We start from the raw sequence: 22,639 nt of genomic DNA on the forward strand, positions 1-22,639 counted from the left end.
CAGTATAATCTATAAATATATCAAATCGCTATGTTGTACAGTTGAAACAAATATAATATTACAAGTCAATTATATGTCAAGTAAAAAAAAAAAAATAGATCCTCTATCTTTTTCTTGGGAAACATCTCTAAACATTGTCAAAGTATCTGACTCTTCTCTTACATAATAATAAGTTTTTCAGGATACATTATAGACTCAGAAAATGGATTTTTTTTAAAAAAAAATGGAAATGCCGCCTATATCTCAGAAAACATTTCTAAACATAGTAGGAGGCTATAGTTTAGGAAATATCCTTACTCCTAAAGAATGTTACCTTGAAAAAGAAAGTACACTGCTGAGACTTGATGAGTGAAAAGCACTTGAGCCTACAGGATGCTATTAAGTGGTACTTAGTAGCTTTGAAACTCTGATTCTTATCTTCACATTAGCTGCTTAATTGAAATGACTTGAGTTTTCCATTAGGTGACCAAATATTTATTTTATTGGCTTTGGGAAACTGTTATAATCATATTTACAGTAAGAATTTTCTAAACATTTATTTCCTCACAGTGAACAAAGACTTAACACTCCTTAATAGCTATGTTTGCATGAAAATTCCTTGAGTTCTCATTACTTATTTTTCTATGAATAGTTAGGACAATAAAATGGTTCTCAGTACAAGCCAGAAAACCAGAGGTAATTTCTCATAGAAAATTATTAGTTCTAGAAACCAAAACTGAAGTTCCTGGCTTACCAGAATTTAGACAATTTGTAGTTTTGTAATTCTTAGGGGATTTTGCAATTCTTAAGGAATCAGGAGGAAATCAGCTTTTATTCTGGTATAAATTAATATATCCTGCAAACTTAAAAAAATGGTCACATGTTGGCTAATTTGGGCAAACATTTTAGATATTACCTAAACAGGAAACTAAAGCTCTCACATTTAATATTTTTAAAATAGCATAGCATGCTCAAATCAATGTTTCCCATGTAATGGAGTACACTGAAATGTCTGTCAATGTGTTACAAGTGAATATATATGAAACTCAAATATTTAATTAACTATATAGCATAGCTGAGGGAAGTCCTGCAAAAGGATGACAAATCACCTAACATACATTATAAATATTCAGAGGCTGACTATGGTAAAGAATATCTATGAAATAATTCTGTATTTCTACATAAAATAACATTTTATAAAATTATCAAGACCATAAAGTATCAAACATTAAAGTACTGCAGTAATTATATGATAAGGATGTTTTAACATTGCCTAATGATAACAGACAGTACATTAAGTAGAACTTAAAAGAAACATAAGGATATATTTTTTCCATAAAGTACATCATACCTTTCACCTGTATACAAGGAATCTTTTAAATAACAAAAAGAAGTAATATACTATAATCAGAGAGCAAAGTTGATTTTATACAAATATGTCTATAGCCCATCTCCTCATTCCTACTGTGTTTTCCTTTAAGAAGATAATATTTTCAAATGGTTGACAGTGTCTTTGAGTCTTGTGTCAGAAAAATGGAAATTTATATAAATATAAAGAAAACAGAAGATTAAGAATGCTCTCTAAGACACGGAGTACAGATTTTTAATCAGTCTATGCTTTAATATTCTAGGTAACTGGAAATGTTCATTAAACTCAAATTTGATTACAAAAGATTGAAAAAAGTTTAGTAATGTAAGTTTTTCCCTAGTTTGCTTCCTTTTCTTTCTTTGCTCAAGGGCATTTTAGTCTGCAGTGATCCAAAAAATATGCATGTTCTGCTGTAACTATAATCTGCTGACAAAATATGTGGAACAGAGAACAGATTCACGAACTCCCAGTTTAACTTACTTCTACTTAATGGTTCTTGATGACTCATATTTCAATTACAAAAAGAAAATAAGCATTGATAAGGTTCCACATCAACAGATTATATAATTAGATTAATTTTACAAAAATACTTTCATGTTCATTTTCTTCTTTGCTCTTCATAATAACCAAGGGGGGAGAAAAGAGGGGAGGAAAGCAGAGTATCTTCAGTTTATAAAGAGCAACTCAAGAATCAGGGAAGTCAAGTTTGCCTCAGGTAACAGACACTGTCACCTCTGCCTACCAGGTGAGGATAAGAGAAACATGAACAAAACTATTATTACATAATGGTGGTCAAGGAGACATAAACAAATTATAAAAGTAAATGAGGGGCCAGGATATTAGAAAATGATGGAGGCAGCTCCAAGCTCCCATCCCTCCACAGAAACACTGAAAACAAGTAAAACTGTCAGAACCAACTTTGTCAGAACTCTGGAAAGTAGCTAAAGGTTTACAGCAACCAAGAGACGGCTGAATCAGGAAAACGGCAACTTTCAAATGGTAGGAAAGCTCTGTGGAATTTTTACTTGCCCTTGCCCCACACCTTCCCCAGCTCAGCAGCCTACCTTCCCTGTGTGGGGCCGTGGTCCCGGTTTTCAGAGGAAGAAGGGTAGATATTATAAACAAATTATTGTGTTTGTCTGTTCTATTCTGTCTAGGGGCCTGACTGGACTGACTGAAGGACTGACACGGGGCACTCATCTTTATCTGGAGGAAAAGATTACAGTTGAGAAATACAATAGACCAACTAAAACCTGGAAGGAAAAGCTAGGGAAAGAAAATACATTTTTTAAAATGATAGGATAGAGCATATGTTAGGTCACAAAACAAGTCTCCATAAATCTTAAAAGACTGAAATCATGCAAAGAAACCTCTCTAACCACAATGTAATGAAGCTAGAAATCAACTGAAGAAGGAAACTGGAAAATTCATGAATATGTGGAAATTAAACAACATACACTAAGAAGCAATGGGTCAAAGAAGATATGAAAAGGGAAATTAGGAAATACTTAGTGATGAGTGAAACAGAACACACAAAATTCATGAGATACAAAGAAGGCAGTGCTTAGAGGGAGATTTATAGCAGTTAATGCTTATATTAAAAACCCCTCAAATCAATAACCTAATGTTACACCTTAAGAAATTAGAAAAAGAAGAATAAACTAAATCCAAAGCTAGTAAAAGGAAAGAAATAATAATGATTAGCATGAACATAAATGAACCAAAGAACAAAAAAACAACAGAGTCAACGAAAGCCAAAGTTAGTACTTTGAAAAGATTAGCAAAATTGACAAACCTTTAGCTAGACTGACCAAGAAGAAAGACAAAAGATGCAAATAACTAAAAAATAACTATGAACAACTGTATGCCAACAAATTAGATAACCTAGATATATGGACAATTCCTGGAAACACAAATTATCTAAACTGATCCAATAAAAAATAGAAAATCTCAACAGACCTATAACAAGTAAGAATTGTACCAGTAATCAAAAACTCCCAACAAGTAAAAGTCCAGAACCAGATAGCATCATTGGTGAATTCCACCAAATATTTAAAGGAGAATTAAAACCAATCCTTTCCAAAATCTTCCAAAAATAGAAGAGGGAGAAATACTTTCTAACTCATTCTATAAGGCCAATATTACCAATATCAAAGCCAAACAATGATATCACAAGGAAATTACTGAGCAATATCTCTTATCAATATAGATGTAAAAACCTCCAACAAAATATTAGCAAAACAAGTTCAACAGCATATTGAAAGAATTATATACCATGACCAAGTGGGAATTATCCCATGAATACAAGGGTGGTTCATCATAGGAAAATCAATATGATGTAATACAAAGGAAAAAAAAAAGTGACTGTCTCAAATGACACAGAAAAAGCATTTGAGAAACTCCAACACCTTTTCATAATAAAAACACTCAGAGATGGGACTTTCTGGTGGTCCAGTGGGTAAGACTCTGCACTCCCAATGCAGGGAACCCAGGTTCGATACCTGGTCGAGTAACTAGATCCCACACGCATGCCACAACTAAGAGTTCGCATGCCGCAACTAAGAAGCCTGCATGCCACAACTAAAAAAAAAAAGATACTGCGTGCTGCAAATAAGATCCAGTGCAGCCTAAATAAATAAATAAATATTAAAACTGTTAAAAAAAAAACACTCAGAGAACTAGAAATAGAAGGGAATCTTCCTTAACATGATTAAGAGCATTTATGAAAAAACAACAGCTGACATCATACTCAATGGTGAAAGACTGAAAGCTTTTCTGCTAATATCAAGAACAAAGACACGGATGCCTGCCTTCGCCATTGCTGTTGAACACTGTACTGGAAGTTCTAACAAAAGCAATTGGGCAAGGAAACGAAATAAAAGGCATCAAAATTGGAAAAGAGGTAAAACTAACTCTATTCACAGAATACATGATCCTATATTTAGAAAATTCCAAAGAAGTCACAAAAAGGTCACTGGAGGTAACAAATAAATTCAGCAAAGCTGCAGGATACAAGATCAACACACAAAAATCAACTGTATTTCTATACACTAGCAAAAAATGTTCCAAGAAAGAAATTAAGAAAATAATTCCATTTACAATAGCATCAGAAAGCATAAAATACCTGAAAATAAATTTGACCAAGGAGGTGAAAGACTTGTACTTTGAAAACTACAAACATTGCTGAGATAAATTAAAGGCCTAAATACTGTAAATAGAAAAATATTCCATGTTAATGGATTAAAAGATTTAATATTGTTAAGACAACAATACTACCCAAAGCAATCTACAAATTCAACTCATTTTTAAAATTACAACAGCATTTTTTGTAGAAATGGAAAAAGTGATCCTCAAATTCATATGGAATTACAAAGAGGCCTCAATCAGCCAAGACAACCTTGAAAAAGAAGAACAAAGTTGGAAGACTGACAGTTCCCAATTTGAAAACTTACTATAAAAGCCACAGTAATCAAAATAGTGTGGTACTAGCATAAGGATGGAGATATAACTCAATGCAACAGAATTAAGAGTTCAGAAATAAAGCCATACATCTATGACTGACTAATTCACAACAACAGTGACACCACCATTCAATAGGGAAAGAATAGTCTCTTCAACAAATTGTGCTGAGACAACTGGATATCCACATGGAAAAGAATGAAGTTTGACTCACACCATATATAAAAAATAACTCAAAATGGATCAATAAACTAAAAAATATGCACTATATATATGCACTAAAACCATAAAACTTTTAGAAGAAAAGATAAGGGTAAATCTTCACAATCTTGGACTTGGCAATGGATTCTTATATCAATACATGACACCAAAAGCATGAGCAACAAAAGAAAAAATAGTAAATTGGACTTCATCAAAATTTTAAAACTTTGTGCATCAAAGGACATTATCAAAAAAGTGGAAAGATAACATAGAGAATGGGAGAAATATCTGCAAATCATCTATCTGATAAAAGCCTAGTATCCAGAATATAAAGAACTCTTAGAACTCAATAACAAAAAGGCAAAAAACCCAACTAAAAAATGGGCCAAGGATTTGAATAGACATTTCTCCCCAAAAAATATACAAATGGCTGCCAACACAAAAGATGTTCAGATAATTAGTGATTAGAACCCTTGTACACCACTGATGAGAATGAAAAATGGTTCAGCTGCTGTGGAAAACAGTTTGGTAGTTCCTCAAAAAGTTAAATATAGAATTATAAGACCCCACAATTCCAATTCTCAGTATGTACCCAAAAGAACTGAAAAGTACCAAAATAAGTACATGTACAGGCATGCTTAACACAATTCACAATATCCAAAAGGCAGGAACAACCCAATGTCCCTCAATAAATGAATATATATACAAATTGTGGAAGACCCATACAATGGAATATTACTGGCCATAAAAAGAAACGATATATACTACAATGTGATGAACCTTGAAAATATTATGCTAAGTGAAAGAAACCAAACACAAAAGGCCACATGCCACATATTGTTTGATTTTATTTATATGAAATAGACTGGAAATTACACATTTTTTAAAAAGTATCACTTCCACTGACATGAAAGAAAAGCTTTAGGTAAAGCTTAAGAGATTCATCATCTCAGAGAGAGACAATGAATGGCAGGACCAAGAAAAGGGGGATGTTACAATTAGTTAAGTCCCATGTGAAAAGCATGAGTTCAGAAAGCCCTACTAATGTAGCAAGAAAGATATGACTACACTGGCTTAGGTTTTGGATCATATAACAGGATTCCAACTAAAAAGAGATGGCATACTCTTCTTAGGATAACCTGAGGAAGGTTTATTTACAAAAGGACTATTTCCAGAAGTGACAAAGTAGAGAAATATAGGGGATAGCTCAATAACCCAGAGTACCAGCAGAGGCATTGCCACTCTAGGCAAGAGAAACAAGTGTGGCTCTAAGAACCCAAAAAAGAGAGAATGGTTTAAGAAAGGACTGTCTTGAAGAGCGGTGACTTTTTGTTGAAGGGCAGAGCCAGCATATGCTAACCCAGTATGGAAATAAATACCTTTGTCTCATTCCCCTCCCACTCTCTAATTTCCTGCTGAGGCTGGCTACTGCCCACCCCCACTACAACCCAGAAACCAAAAGATGCAGGAGCCACTGATATAGTCCACACAAGTCAGTTTCCCAGGGTATAGAGCAGAGTAGAGAAGGGAAAAGAATGGAATTGAAAGAGCTAACAAACATATCCAACAGGAAAAGTATTCCCAAGTCTCATGTCCCCTTCCCAGATATCCAGTCAAGAACTCCAAGCTATTAACTCAGTTCCAGATAGACTAAGACTGTAATTCTGTCTACCTTGGAAAGCGAGTGAGTTTAACCTTACAAGAAGTACACCTGACCTTTGAACAACATGGGTTTGAATGCACAGGTCCGTTTATACATGGATTTTTTTTTCCATGAGTGTATGTTACAGTACTACATCATCTGCAGTTTCTTGAATCCACAGATTAGAAAACTTTGATACAATGGGTTGACTGTAAAGTTACACAAGGATTTTCAACTCCTGGAGGGTCGGCACCCCTAACCCCTGCGTTGTTCAAGAGTCAACTGTAAACTGAAACCAGTAGTGATACTTTTGTATAAACGGTGATTATATGGATATATACATAGGTTCTGTAACTAATGAACTGTGTTGTATATAATAATTTCCTTTTTTAAATGTTCAAACCACTTAAGAACACTTGATTTACTTAATTTTTGTCAGATTTATTCCATTTACAATTGTTGGACTTCTAGGCAGATTTTGTTAGATGTGTAAATCAGCTTTCTAGGAGTCTGATGCGCTTTAAAGAATCAGAGTTTTAAATTTGTAGTTAGAATTTTAATTAAACTTCCGAGTTAACTGAACATTAAGAGAAAATGATTCTTATTTTACATAAAAATTACTGTATTCATAAGTAAAATCTGTAAGTAAAGAGTAACAGCTTAAGAATAGTTAGGTTTACATGTATAGTAATAAATTGTATAGTAATTTACACATAAGTAATTATGTAAATTTCTTCCAAACCTCAACAAAGGTAATAAATATTCTATTTACAAATGATATAAATTAAAACCACACAGGAAACATGAAAATAAAGGAATTTTTAAAAATCTCACATAAAATGCAACTACAGACAAGAAAGAAAGCTGGTTTAATGCACTGCTAATAATGTATTTATAAATTTAAAACACACCCATTGGGGCTTCCCTGGTGACGCAGTGGTTAAGAATCTGCCTGCCAATGCAGGGAACATGGGTTCAAGCCCTGGGCCAGGAAGATCCCACATGCCGCGTAGCAACTAAACCCGTGCACAACTGCTGAGTCCTCATACCACAACTACTGAGCCTGCGCTCTAGAGCCTGCGAGCCACAACTACTGAAGCCCACGTGCCACAACTACTTAAGCCCACATGCCTAGAGCCCGTGCTCCACAACAAGAGAAGCCACCACAATAAGAATCCTGCGCACCACAACAAAGAGTAGCCCCTGCTTGCCGCAACTAGAGAAAGCCCACACGTACCAACAAAGACCCAGCGCAGCCAAAACCAAATAAATGTATTAAAAATAATAAATTAATAAATAAATAAAACATACCCACTATTTATAGACTTCCCTGGTGGTCCAGCAGTTAAGACTGCACGCTCCTAATACAGGGGTCCTGGGTTCAATCCCTGGTCGGGGAACTAGATCCCATGTGCCGCAAGGAAGACCCAGCACAGCCAAATAAATAAATAAATAAATAAACAAGCCATTATGAATAGGAATAGAGAGGGAATCTACACACTAATAAGAGGGGCAATCCTCTAAGAAGATTTAATAAACTTGCATACACCTGAAAAGTAGCCCCAAAGTATATAAAGAAAAAAACCTGTAGTATGTGTTTATACAAATTCTCTTACAGTAAGTTAGACTACTTGTAGATAACCAGTCAATGTATAAATTGTGGCTTTTTATGAAAACTCTAAAATAGTGAGGTTTAAAATTTTTTAATTTACTTCTAAAGTAGAAAAAAAGATAGACAACCTCATTTTCTTATACCTCATGATATTACCTAAATATGTTTGAAGTTAAACTTCCCATAAATATTCATGATCAATAAACTACTCCCTTGCCTTCAGCTGCTCTACCTACACCACCCAGATCCCCGACATCTACACAGTACTGTAACAGTAATCTTTCTGTAGGAGTATTTCATCATGTCACTTCTCTGCTTAACATCCTTTAATTAGTTTCCCATCAGCTATATAATAAAATTCCAACTCTTCAGCAGGACACAGCAGCAGGACACAGAAGACCCTTAATCTGGCTTGATTATTTCTCCAATCTCATTTCCTAATGTCTCTCCTCCCTGCCCTACCCCACCCCCGATATTTTCTATTATAACAATAACTAAGAACTTGTAATTCCTGAAACACAATCTTCTGGGTCAGGCTTCTGAGCCTTCACGTATGCTTTTCTTTCTACTAGAATGTCTTTCTCCTCCTAACAGTTTGGCAAATATCTAGTCATTCTTTACACCCTACTTAGGTATCAGTTCTTGCAAAAGTCTTCCCAGATCTACTTTCACTCTCCTTCCAAAACAAACATAATGACTACCTCTTACATGCTGTTTCTGAATTTTATTCCACTTTAACATAATTCTATTTCTGCATTTGTCATATCTTAAAGAGGTTGTAAAATAAGTTTTTGATCTGAAAACCCTTCTATCAGCTCATATTTTCCATTTCTACTCTAATATAATAGTTAAGACTTGCTTTAGCTATGAAACAAATGGACAAGAAAAAAAGGAAAACAATAAAGGACTCACCAAAACAAATAGTTTTAAGATGAACACAATGAAAACAATCCCAACATGGCATACTTATTAAATAATGTCATAAATAAGAAATAGAAAGGAAAGCTTTATATACTAAGTGACAAAAAAAATGAAGCTGAATACTTCTTACATGAACGATTTATGACACCTTAATGACTAAACATGTTTTCTAATACATTCTACTTTTTATATTTCTATCCGTTTTACAAATAAACATTTTAAAACATACCCTTTCTGATAAACAGGAACCCTTTTACTAATTAATTTCAAGTGGAATCAAGCTTGATTAGAAGATAACTCTTCATTAAATTCATTATCTTTTTCTAAGCAACTTATTTTTTTATTGAAGTATAGTTGATTTACAATATTCTGTTAATTTCAGGTGTTCACTAAAGTGAGTCAGTTATATATTTTTTTCAGATTATTTTCCATTATAAGTTATTATAAGATATTGAATACTGTTTCCTATGTTATACAGTAAATCCTTGTTGCTTATCTATTTTATGTAGTTTGTATCTGTTAATCCCATACTACTAATTTATCCCTTCCCCCCCTCCCTTTCCCCTTTGGTAACCATAAGTATGGTTTTCTATGTCTGTGACTCTGTTTCTGTTTTGTCTATAGATTCGTTTGTATTTTTTTTAATTCCATGTATAAGTGATATCATATAATACCTGCCTTTCCCTGTCTGGCTTACTTCACTTAGTATGACATTCTCTAGGTCCATCCATGTTGCTGAAAATGGCATTTTCATTCTTTTTTTATGGCTGAGTAATATTGTTGTGTGTGTGTGTGTGTGTGTCTGTATCTGTGTGTGTGTGTGTATACACACATCTTAAACCAATCGTCTGTTGATGGGCATTTGGGTTGTTTCCATGTCTTGGCTAATGAAAATAATGCTGCTATGAACACTAGGGTATATGTATCTTTTTCAAATTACTGTTTTCATGTTTTCTGGATATATGCCTAGGAGTGGGATTGCTGGATCGTATGGTAGCTCTATTTTTAGTTTTTTAAGGAACCCCCATATTATTTTCCACAGTGGCTGCAACTTACATTCCCAACAGTGTAGGAGGGTTCCCTTTTCTCCACAACCTCTCCAGCATTTACTATTTGTAGACTTTTTGATGATAGCCATTCTGACCTGTGTGAGATGACACTTCGTTGTATTTTTGACTTGCTCTTCTCTAATGATTAGCCACATTGAGCATCATTTCATGTGCCTATTGGCCATCTGTATGTCTTCTTTGGAGAAATGTCTAGTTAGGTCTTCTGCCCATTTTTTGATTGTGGTTTTTTTTTCTGATATTGAGTTATATGAGCTGTTTGTATATTTTGGAAATCAACCCCTTGTCGGTTGCACCATTTGCAAATTTTTTCTACCATTCCATAAGTTGTCTTTTCGTTTTGTTGACAGTTTTCTTTCCTGTGCAAAATCTTTTAAGTTTGATTAGGTCCCATTTGTTTATTTTTGCTTTTTTAAAAAATAAATTATTTATTTATTATTTTATTTTTGGTTGCATTGTGTCTTTGTTGCTGTACACGGGCTTTCTCTAGTTGCAGTGAGCAGGGGCTACTCTTCGTTGCAGTGAGCGGGCTTCTCATTGCGGTGGCTTCCCTTTTTGCAGAGCACGGGCTCTAGGCACGTGAGCTTCAGTAGTTTTGGCACGCTGGCTCAGTAGCTGTGGCTCGCGGGCTCTGGAGTGCAGGCTCAGTAGTTGTGGAATGCAGGCTCAGCAGTTGTGGTGCACGGGTTTAGGTGCTCCGTGGCATGTGGGATCTTCCCAGACCAGGGCTCAAACCCATGTCCCCTGCATTGGCAGGCAGATTCTTAAACACCACACCACCAGGGTAGTCCCTGTTTATTTTTGCTTTTATTTCTTTGCTTTGGGAGACTGATCTAAGAAAATATTGCTACAATTTATATCCAAAAATGTTTTGCCTATGTTCTCTTCTAGGAGTTTTATGGTATCAAGTCTTATATTCAGATCTCTAAACCATTTTAAGCAACTTATTTTTAAAGTATGTCAAAGCTTAAACATAAAAATAAAATCTTTTTGTAATATGCTCTAAGAAAATAGCCTTCAATGTTACTTTTATATATCAGAAGCATAAGGAGCTTTTCATAATCTATATGGCAATAAGATTTTTCATACAGTATAATTAGTAACATAAAATAAATTCTTAAAAATTTCTAAAATTCTTATTTCTGAGAAATCTTTGTCACAGTAAATCCTTCTTTTATATACAAATCACTTCTACACTATAGGACTATATAAACTAAAAGTCTTTGATGAGCAAGGACACCCACCTGGCTGACCATTTGTCATTTTCTTCAGGATAAGAAGCAGCTAACTATCTACCTTCTCAGTACTACAATACAGAAAATATTCTGCCTCCTTCCATAATAAATTTTGCTTCACTCAAATTTCTAGGTCCAAACCACCAGATGTACTGAATCATGAGCTAATCACAGAAATGCCAGAAACAACCTAAGTAAGCATTTTAACACCTTTGCAGGACACTGCAGTCCTAGCTAGAGATCAGCAAGAGCTTATTCTATGTGCATAACCTGTATGGATAACACTTTTCAATTCTATGATACTGCAGCTGCAGTAGTACACGATTAAATCATGCTTAGTTTATAACTAACCCTGGAAAATTCACTGTTTGAAAAGACACAGCTCCACTTGGATTTACCTTTGTTCTACAAGATGTAACAGTTAGGGACTTCCCTGGTGGTCCAGTGGTTAAGACTCTGTGCTTCCAATGCAGGGGGTGCAGGTTCGATCCCTGGTTGGGGAACTAAGATCTCACGTGCTGCATGAGGCCGCCAAGAAAATAAATAAATAAAGGATGTAACAGTCTTTCTTCCCTTTCCCACCCAGCATATATTTGGAAATTTTAAAAGCTACTAAATTAGGCATAGGTGCCCTAGCAACCAGCAACTTGGAAAGTAGACAGTAACACATTTATCTGTTTTGGATAAATTTTTATCTTGGTAGAAATGCTTTGGAATAAAAAGATAAAATAAATGAAAAACAACTCCTTCCTCCCATCCCCACCCCTTACTGCCCAATGGCTGGACATGTAATTGATCCTTAAGAGAAAATAGGAAAAACAAACAGTTGAGAGATCAGCCAGAAGGTGACATCCTAATTCTGCTGCCTATAAGACATATAGCCTGAAGCAAGTGACTTTGCTGCAGTTTCCCCACCTGTAAAATGGATGTGATAATAACATAAAACAAAATAATACAGTAAACAATAAAACTTGCCCTGCTTATCTCCCAGGACTGTGGTCAAGAATCAAATGAGATGATGTGCTTTGAAATTGCAAAGCACTCTGAAATTATATAATCGTATTAGTGAAGGCATATTTACTCAGTTAATTCACAGTTATTTTTTCCAGTAGCAATTCATACAGTGGCTCACAGATCTATAGGAGCTAAACTTCAAAGGTGAATAACATATTCAACATGCATTAGAAGAATCACATGTGATGATTTACATGGTTCTAATTTAATTTACATAAATTCATGGAAAGTCAAATGACAAAATAAGAATCAGAAGTCAAATGAGAAAATATTTGAAAAGATTATACTTGAAAACTTCACTAACATGGGAAAGGAAATAGTCATGCAAGCCCAGGAAACACAGAGATTCCCATACAAGATATACCCTAGGAGAAACACACCAAGACACATATTAATCAAACTAACGACCATTAAATTCGAAGAAAAAATATTAAAAGCAGCAACAGGAAAGCAAAAAATAACATACAAGGGAATCCTCATAAGGTTATCAACTGATTTCTCAGCAGAAACTCTACAGGCCAGAAGGGAGTGGCAGGATATATTTGAAGTGATGAAAGGGAAACACCTACAACCAAGATTACTCTACCCTGCAAGGATCTCATTCAGATTCAGCGGAGAAATCAAAAGCTTTACAGACAAGCAAAAGCTAAGAGAATTCAGCACCACCAAACCAGCTCTACAACAAATGCTAAAGGAACTTCTCTAAGCGGGAAACACAACAGAAGAAAAAGACCCACAAAAACAAACTCAAATCAATTAAGAAAATGGTAACAGGAACATACATATTGATAATCACCTTGAATGTAAATGGATTAAATGCTCCAACCAAAAGACACAGACTGGCTGAATGGATACTAAAACAAGACACTTATATACATTGTATACAAGAAACCCACTTCAGACCTAGGGACACATACAGACTGAAAGGGAGGGGATGGAAAAAGATATTCCATGCAAATGGAAATCACAAGAAAGCTGGAGTAGCAATACTCACATCAGATAAAATGGACTATAAAGACTGTTACAAGAGATAAGGAAGGACACTACATAATGATCAATGGATCAATCCAAGAAAAAAACCTAACAATTATAAATATTTCTGCACACAACATAGGAGCACCTCAATACATAAGGCAAATGCTAACAGCCATAAAAGGAGAAATCGACAGTAACACAAAAATAGTGGGGACTTTTAACACCCCACTTACACCAATAGACAGATCATCCAGACAGAAGATAAATAAACAAACACATGACACAATAGACCAGATAGACTTAATTGATATTTTTAGGACATTCCACCCGAAAGCAGAAGAATACCCCTTCTTCTCAAGTGCACATGGAACGTTCTCCAGAGAAGATCACATCCTGGGTCACAAATGAAGCCTTGGAAAATTTCAGAAAATTGAAATCATATCAAGCATCTTTTCCAGCCACAACGCTATGAGATTAGAAATCAATTACAGGAAAAAAAACTTTAAAAAACACAAATACATGGAGGATAAAAGTGCACTGCTAAATAACCAAGAGATCACTGAAGAAATCACAGGAGAAATTAACAAATACCTAGAAACAAATGACAATGAAAACACGAGGATACAAAACCTGTAGGACACAGGAAAAGCAGTTCTAAGAGTGAAGTTTATAACAATTCAAGCTCACCTCAGGAAATAAGAAAAATCTCAAATAAACAATCTAACCTTACAACTAATGCAACTAGAAAAAGAACAAAGAAAGCCCAAAGGAAATAAATCATAAAGATCAAAGCAGATATAAATAAAATAGAAACGAAGGAAACAATTGCAAAGATCAGTAAAACTAAATTGGTTCTTTGAGAAGATAAACAAAACTGATAAACCTTTAGGCAGACTCATCAAGAAAAAAAGGGAGAGGATTCAAATCAATAAAATTAGAAATAAAAATGGAGATTACAACTGAAACCACAGAAACATAAAGGATCATAAGAGACTATTACAAGCAACTATATACCAATAAAATGGACAACCTGGAAGAAATGGACAAATTCTTAGAAAGGTACAACTTTCCAATATTGAACCAGGAAGACTTAGAAAATATAAACAGACCAATCACAGGAAACGAAATTGAAACTGTAATTAAAAATCTTCCAACAAACCAAAGTCCAGAACCAGATGGCTTCACAGGCGAACTCTATCAAATATTTAGAGAAGAGTTAACACCTGTTCTTCTTAAACTCTTCCAAAAAATTGCAGAGGGAGGAACACTCCCAAACTCATTCTACGAGGCCATGATCACCCTGATAACAAAACCAAACAAAGATATCACAAAAAATGAAAATTACCTACCAATGTCACTGACGAACATAGATGCAAAAATCCTCAACAGAATACTAGCAAACAGAATCCAACAACACGTTAAAAAGATCATACACCAGGATCAAGTGGGATTTATCCCAGGGATGCAAGGATTCTTCAATATATGTGAAACAATCAATGTGATACACTGTATTAACAAATTAAAGAATAAAAACCATATGATCATCTTAATAGATACAGAAAAACCTTCTGATAAAATTCAACACCCATTTATGAAAAACCTCTCCAGAAAGTGTGCACAGAGAGAACATACCTCAACATAAAAAAAGCCATCTACAACAAACCCACAGCTAACATCATTCTCAATGATGAAACACTGAAAGCATTTCCTCTAAGATCAGGAAAAGACAAGGATGTCCACTCTCGCCACTATTATTCAACATAGTATTGGAAGTTCTAACTACGGCAATCAGAGAAGAAAAAGAAAAAAAAGGAATACAAATTGGAAAAGAAGAAGTAAAACTGTCACTGTTTGCTGATGATATGTCACTATACATAGAAAATCCTAAAGATGTCACCAGAACACTACTAGAACTAATCAATGAATTCGGTAAGGTTGCAGGATACAAAATTAATGTACAAAAATCTGCTGCATTCCTGTACACTAACAACAAAAGTTCAGAAAGAGAAATTAAGGAAGCAATCCCATTTACCATAGCAATGAAAAGAATAAAATACCGAGGAATAAACCTACCTAAGGAGGCAAAAGACCTGTACTCAGAAAATTATGAAACACTGATGAAAGAAATCAAAGATGACATAAACAGATGGAGAGCTATACCATGCTCCTGGATTAGAAGAATCAATATTGTGAAAATGACTATACTACCCAAAGCAATATACAGGTTCAATGCAATCCCTATCAAATTACCAATGGCATTTTTCACAGAACTAGAACAAGAAATTTTACAATTTGTATGGAAACACAAAAGACCCCAAATAGCCAAAGCAATCTTGAGAAAGAAAAACAGGGATGGAGAAATCAAGCTCCCTTGATTAAGACTATACTACAAAGCTACAGTAATCAAGACAATATGGTACTGGCACAAAAAGAGAAACAGAGATCAATGGAACAGAATAGAAAGCCCAGAGGTAAACCCATGCACCTATGGTCAACTAATCTATAACAAAGGAGGTAAGAATATACAATGGAGAAAAGACAATCTCTTCAATAAGTGGTGCTGGGAAAACTGGACAGCTACATGTAAAAGAATGAAATTAGAACACTCCCTAACACCATACACAAAAATAAACTCAAAATGGATTAAAGACCTAAATGGAAGACCGGACACTATAAAACTCTTACAGGAAAACACAGGAAGAACACTCTTCGACATAAATCACAGCAAGACCTTTTTTGACCCACCTCCTAGAGTAATGGAAATAAAAACAAAAATAAATGGGACCTAATGAAACTTAAAAGCTTTTGCACAGCAAAGGAAACCATAAACAAGTCAAAAAGACAACCCTCAGAATGGGAGAAAATAATTGCAAACGAATCAACTGTCAAAGGATTAATCTCCAAAATATACAAGCAGCTCATGCAGCTCAATATTAAAAAAAACACACAACCCAATAAAAAAAATGGGTGGAAAACCTAAATAGACATTTCTCCAAAGAAGACATACAGATGGCCAAGAGCACATGAAAAGCTGCTCAACATCACTAATCATTAGAGAAATGCAAATCAGAACTACAATGAGGTATCACCTCACACCAGTTAGAATGGGCATCATAAGAAAATCTACAAACAACAATTTCTGGAGAGGGAGTGGAGAAAGGGAACCCTCTTGCACTGTTGGTGGGAATGTAAACTGATACAGCACTATGGAGAACACTATGGAGGATCCTTAAGAAACAAAAAATAGAATTACCATATGACTCTGCAATCCCACTACTGGGCATATACCCAGAGAAAACCATAATTCAAAAAAACACGTGCAGTTAGGAGGGAAGATGGCGGAAGAGTAAGACGCGGAGATCACCTTCCTCTCCACAGATACACCAGAAATACATCTACGCGTGGAACAACTCCTACGGAGCACCTACTGAACGCTGGCAGAAGACCTCAGACCTCCCAAAAGGCAAGGAACCCCCCACGTACCTGGTTAGGGCAAAAGAAAAAACTAAACAGAGACAAAAGGATAGGGACGGGTCCTGCACCAGCGGGAGAGAGCTGTGAAGGAGGAAAAGTGTCCACACACTAGGAAGCCCCTTCGCGGGTGGAGACTTCGAGAGGCGGAGTGGGGGAGCTTGGGAGCCGCGGAGGAGAGCACAGCAACAGGGGTGCGGAGGGCAAAGCGGACAGATTCCAGCACAGAGGATCGGGCCGACCGGCACTCACCAGCCGAGAGGCTTGTCTGCTCGCCCGCCAGGGCGAGCGGGACTGGGAGCTGAGGCTCCGGCTTTTGTCGGAGCGCCGGGAGAGGACTGAGGTTGGCGGCGTGAACACAGCCTGCAGGGCGTTGGTGCGCTGCGGCTGGCCGGGAGAGAGTCCGGGGAGGGGTCTGGACCTGCCGAAGAGGCAAGAGACTTTTACGTCCCTCTTTGTTTCCTGGTGCACGAGGAGAGGGGATTAAGAACGCTGCTTGAGAGAGCTCCAGGGACGGGCGCGAGCCGCGGCTAAGAGTGCGGAGCCCGGAGACGGACATGGGACGCTAAGGCCGCTGCTGCCGCCGCCAGGAGGCCTGTGTGCGAACACAGGTCACTAGCCACACGCCCTTCCGGGGAGCCTGTGCAGCCCGCCACTGCCAGGGTCCCGGGATCCAGGGACGGCTCCCCCGGGAGAGCGCACGGCGCGCCTCAGGCTGCAGCGTCACACCGGCCTCTGCCACTGCAGGCCCGCCCCGCACTCCGTGACCCTCCCTACCCCCCGGCCTGGGTGAGCCAGAGCCTCCGAATCAGCGGCTCCTTTAACCCCGTCCTGTCTGAGCAAAGAACAGATGCCCTCCGGTGACCTACACGCACAGGCAGGGCCAAATCCAAAGCTGAGCCCCTGGGAACTGTGAGAACAAAGAAGAGAAAGGGAAATCTCTCCCAGCAGCCTCAGAAGCAGCAGATTAAAGCTCCACAATCAACTTGATATACCCTGCATCTGTGGAATACCTGAATAGACAACGAATCATCCCAAATTAAGGAGCCCTGTGGATGAAAGGCTCGTGGAGCTGCAGCCAGGACTCAGTGCTGTGCCTCTGAGGTGGGAGAGCCAACTTCAGGACACTGGTCCACAAGAGGCCTCCCAGCTGCACATAATATCAAACAGCAAAAATCTCCGAGACATCTCCATCTCAACGCCAGCACCCAGCTTCACTCAACGACCAGCAAGCTACAGTGCTGGACATCCTATGCCAAACAACTAGCAAGACAGGAACACAACCCCACCCATTAGCAGAGAGGCTGCCCAAAATCATAATAAATCTACAGAAACCCCAAAACACACCACCAGACGTGGACCTGCCCACCAGAAAGACAAGATCCAGCCTCATCCACCAGAACACAGGCACTAGTACCCTCCACCAGGAAGCCTACACAACCCACTGAACCAACCTTAGCCACTGGGGACAGACACAAAAAACAACAGGAACTACGAACCTTCAGCCTGCAAAAAAGGAGACCCCAAACACAGTAAGATAAGCAAAATGAAAAGACAGAAAATCACACAGCAGATGAAGGAGCAAGATAAAAACCCACCAGACCTAACAAATGAAGAGGAAATAGGCAGTCTACCTGAAAAAGAATTCAGAATAATGATAGTAAGGTTGATCCGAAATCTTGGAGATAGAATGGACAACAGAATGGACAAATTGCAAGAATCAGTTAACAAGGACCTAGAAGAACTAAAGATGAAACAAGCAACGATGAACAACACAATAAATGAAATTAAAAGTACTCTAGATGGGATCAATAGCAGAATAACTGAGGCAGAAGAACGGATAAGTGACCTGGAAGATAAAATAGTGGAAATAACTACTGCAGAGCAGAATAAAGAAAAAAGAATGAAAAGAACTGAGGACAGTCTCAGAGACCTCTGGGACAACATTAAATGCACCAACATTCGAATTATAGGGGTTCCAGAAGAAGAAGAGAAAAAGAAAGGGACTGAGAAAATATTTGAAGAGATTATAGTTGAAAACTTCCCTAATATGGGAAAGGAAATAGTTAATCAAGTCCAGGAAGCACAGAGAGTCCCATACAGGATAAATCCAAGGAGAAATACACCAAGACACATATTAATCAAACTGTCAAAAATTAAATACAAAGAAAACATATTAAAAGCAGCAAGGGAAAAACAACAAATAACACACAAGGGAATCCCCATAAGGTTAACAGCTGATCTTTCAGCAGAAACTCTGCAAGCCAGAAGGGAGTGGAAGGACATATTGAAAGTGTTGAAGGAGAAAAACCTGCAACCAAGATTACTCTACCCAGCAAGGATCTCATTCAGATTTGATGGAGAAATTAAAACCTTTACAGACAAGCAAAAGCTGAGAGAGTTCAGCACCACCAAACCAGCTCTACAACAACTCCTAAAGGAACTTTTCTAGGCAAGAAACACAAAAGAAGGAAAGGACCTACAATAACGAACCCAAAACAATTAAGAAAATGGGAATAGGAACACACATATCGATAATTACCTTAAATGTAAATGGACTAAATGCTCCCACCAAAAGACACAGATTGGCTGAATGGATACAAAAACAAGACCCATATATTTGCTGTCTACAAGAGACCCACTTCAGACCTAGAGACACATACAGACTGAAAGTAAGGGGATGGAAAAAGGTATTTCATGCAAATGGAAACCAAAAGAAAGCTGGAGTAGCAATTCTCGTATCAGACAAAATAGACTTTAAAACAAAGACTATTAGAAGAGACAAAGAAGGACACTACATAATGATCAAGGGATCGATCCAAGAGGAAGATATAACAATTATAAATATTTATGCACCCAACATAGGTGCACCTCAATACATAAGGCAAATACTGACAACCATAAAAGGGGAAATCGACAGTAACACATTCATAGTAGGGGACTTTAACACCCCACTTTCACCAATGGACAGATCATCCAAAATGAAAATAAATAAGGAAACACAAGCTTTAAATGATACATTAAACGAGATGGAGTTAATTGATATTTATAGGACATTCCATCCAAAAACAACAGAATACACATTTTTCTCAAGTGCTCATGGAACATTCTCCAGGATAGATCATATCTTGGGTCACAAATCAAGCCGTGGTAAATTTAAGAAAATTGAAATTGTATCAAGTATCTTTTCTGACCACAATGCCATGAGACTAGATATCAATTACAGGAAAAGATCTGTAAAAAATACAAACACATGGAGGCTAAACAATACACTACTTAATAATGAAGTGATCACTGAAGAAATCAAAGAGGAAATCAAAAAATACCTAGAAACAAATGACAATGGAGACACAACGACCCAAAACCTGTGGGATGCAGCAAAAGCAGTTCTAAGGGGGAAGTTTACAGCAATACAAGCCCACCTTAGGAAGCAGGAAACATTTCGAATAAACAACCTAACCTTGCACCTCAAGCAATTAGAGAAAGAAGAACAAAAAAACCCCAAAGCTAGCAGAAGGAGAGAAATAATAAAAATCAGATCAGAAATAAATGAAAAAGAAATGAAGGAAACAATAGCAAAGATCAATAAAACTAAAAGCTGGTTCTTTGAGAAGATAAACAAAATAGATAAACCACTAGCCAGACTCATCAAGAAAAAAAGGGAGAAGACTCAAATCAATAGAATTAGAAATGAAAAAGGAGAGGTAACAACTGACACTGCAGAAATAAAAGAGATCATGAGAGATTACTACAAGCAACTCTATGCCAATAAAATGGACAATCTGGAAGAAATGGACAAATTCTTAGAAATGCACAACCTGCCAAGACTGAATCAGGAAGAAATAGAAAATATGAACAGACCAATCACAAGCACTGAAATTGAAACTGTGATTAAAAATCTTCCAACAAACAAAAGCCCAGGACCAGATGGCTTCACAGGCGAATTCTATCAAACATTTAGAGAAGAGCTAACACCTATCCTTCTCAAACTCTTCCAAAATATAGCAGAGGGAGGAACACTCCCAAACTCCTTCTACGAGGCCACCATCACCTTGATACCAAAACCAGACAAGGATGTCACAAAGAAAGAAAACTACAGGCCAATATCACTGATGAACATAGATGCAAAAATCCTCAACAAAATACTAGCAAACAGAATCCAACAGCACATTAAAAGGATCATACACCACAATCAAGTGGGATTTATCCCAGGGATGCAAGGATTCTTCAATATACGCAAATCAATCAGTGTGATACACTACATTAACAAACTGAAGGAGAAAAACCATATGATCATCTCAATAGATGCAGGAAAAGCTTTTGACAAAATTCAACACCCATTTATGATAAAAACCCTGCAGAAAGTAGGCATAGAGGGAACTTTCCTCAACATAATAAAGGCCATATATGACAAGCCCACAGCAAACATCATCCTCAATGGTGAAAAACTGAAAGCATTTCCACTAAGATCAGGAACAAGACAAGGTTGCCCACTCTCACCACTCTTATTCAACATAGTTTTGGAAGTTTTAGCCACAGCAATCAGAGAAGAAAAGGAAATAAAAGGAATCCAAATCGGAAAAGAAGAAGTAAAGCTGTCACTGTTTGCAGATGACATGATACTATACATAGAGAACCCTAAAGATGCTACCAGAAAACTACTAGAGCTAATCAATGAATTTGGTAAAGTGGCAAGATACAAAATTAATGCACAGAAATCTCTGGCATTCCTATATACAAATGATGAAAAATTTGAAAGTGAAATCAAGAAAACACTCCCATTTACCATTGCAACAAAAAGAATAAAATATCTAGGAATAAACCTACCTAAGGAGACAAAAGACCTGTATGCAGAAAATTATAAGACACTGATGAAAGAAATTAAAGATGATACAAATAGATGGAGAGATATACCATGTTCTTGGATTGGAAGAATCAACATTGTGAAAATGACTCTACTACTGAAAGCAATCTATAGATTCAATGCAATCCCTATCAAACTACCACTGGCATTTTTCACAGAACTAGAACAAAAAATTTTGCAATTTGTATGGAAACACAAAAGACCCCGAATAGCCAAAGCAATCTTGAGAACGAAAGAAGGAACTGGAGGAATCAGGCTCCCAGATTTCAGACTATACTACAAAGCTACAGTTATCAAGACGGTATGGTACTGGCACAAAAACAGAAATATAGATCAATGGAACAGGATAGAAAGCCCAGAGATAAACCCACGCACATATGATCACCTTATCTTTGACAAAGGAGGCAGAAATGTACAGTGGAGAAAGGACAGCCTATTCAATAAGTGGTGCTGGGAAAACTGGACAGCTACATGTAAAAGTATGAAATTAGATCACTCCCTAACACCATACACAAAAATAAGCTCAAAATGGATTAAAGACCTAAATGTAAGGCCAGAAACTATCAAACTCTTAGAGGAAAACATAGGCAGAACACTCTATGACATAAATCACAGCAAGGTCCTTTTTGACCCACCTCCTAGAGAAATGGAAATAAAAACAAGAGTAAACAAATGGGACCTAATGAAACTTAAAAGCTTTTGTGCAGCAAAGGAAACCATAAAGAAGACCAAAAGACAACCCTCAGAATGGGAGAAAATATTTGCAAATGAAGCAACTGACAAAGGATTGATCTCCAAAATTTATAAGCAGCTCATGCAGCTTAATAACA

General features: G+C 36.8%; 1 protein-coding gene across 3 annotated transcripts in view; it reads right to left on the reverse strand.

The window, feature by feature from the left end:
• Nucleotides 1–22,639, reverse strand: part of MNAT1 (MNAT1 component of CDK activating kinase) — a 220,279-nt gene that overhangs the window by 23,622 nt on the left and 174,018 nt on the right. Inside the window, exon 9 of one of the 3 annotated variants that reach the window (XM_082647794.1) lies at nucleotides 11,959–12,003. The exons of the other annotated variants lie outside the window; for them this stretch is intronic. Coding sequence (XP_082503920.1) covers nucleotides 11,997–12,003 — 7 coding nt within the window. The 3' untranslated portion in view covers nucleotides 11,959–11,996. Of the gene's footprint in view, nucleotides 1–11,958; nucleotides 12,004–22,639 lie in introns of those variants that run through there. 3 annotated transcript variants of the gene reach the window in all.

Source organism: Grampus griseus, assembly GCF_964374135.1.
Source record: "Grampus griseus genome assembly, chromosome: 2".
Taxonomy (NCBI): Eukaryota; Metazoa; Chordata; class Mammalia; order Artiodactyla; family Delphinidae; genus Grampus; species Grampus griseus.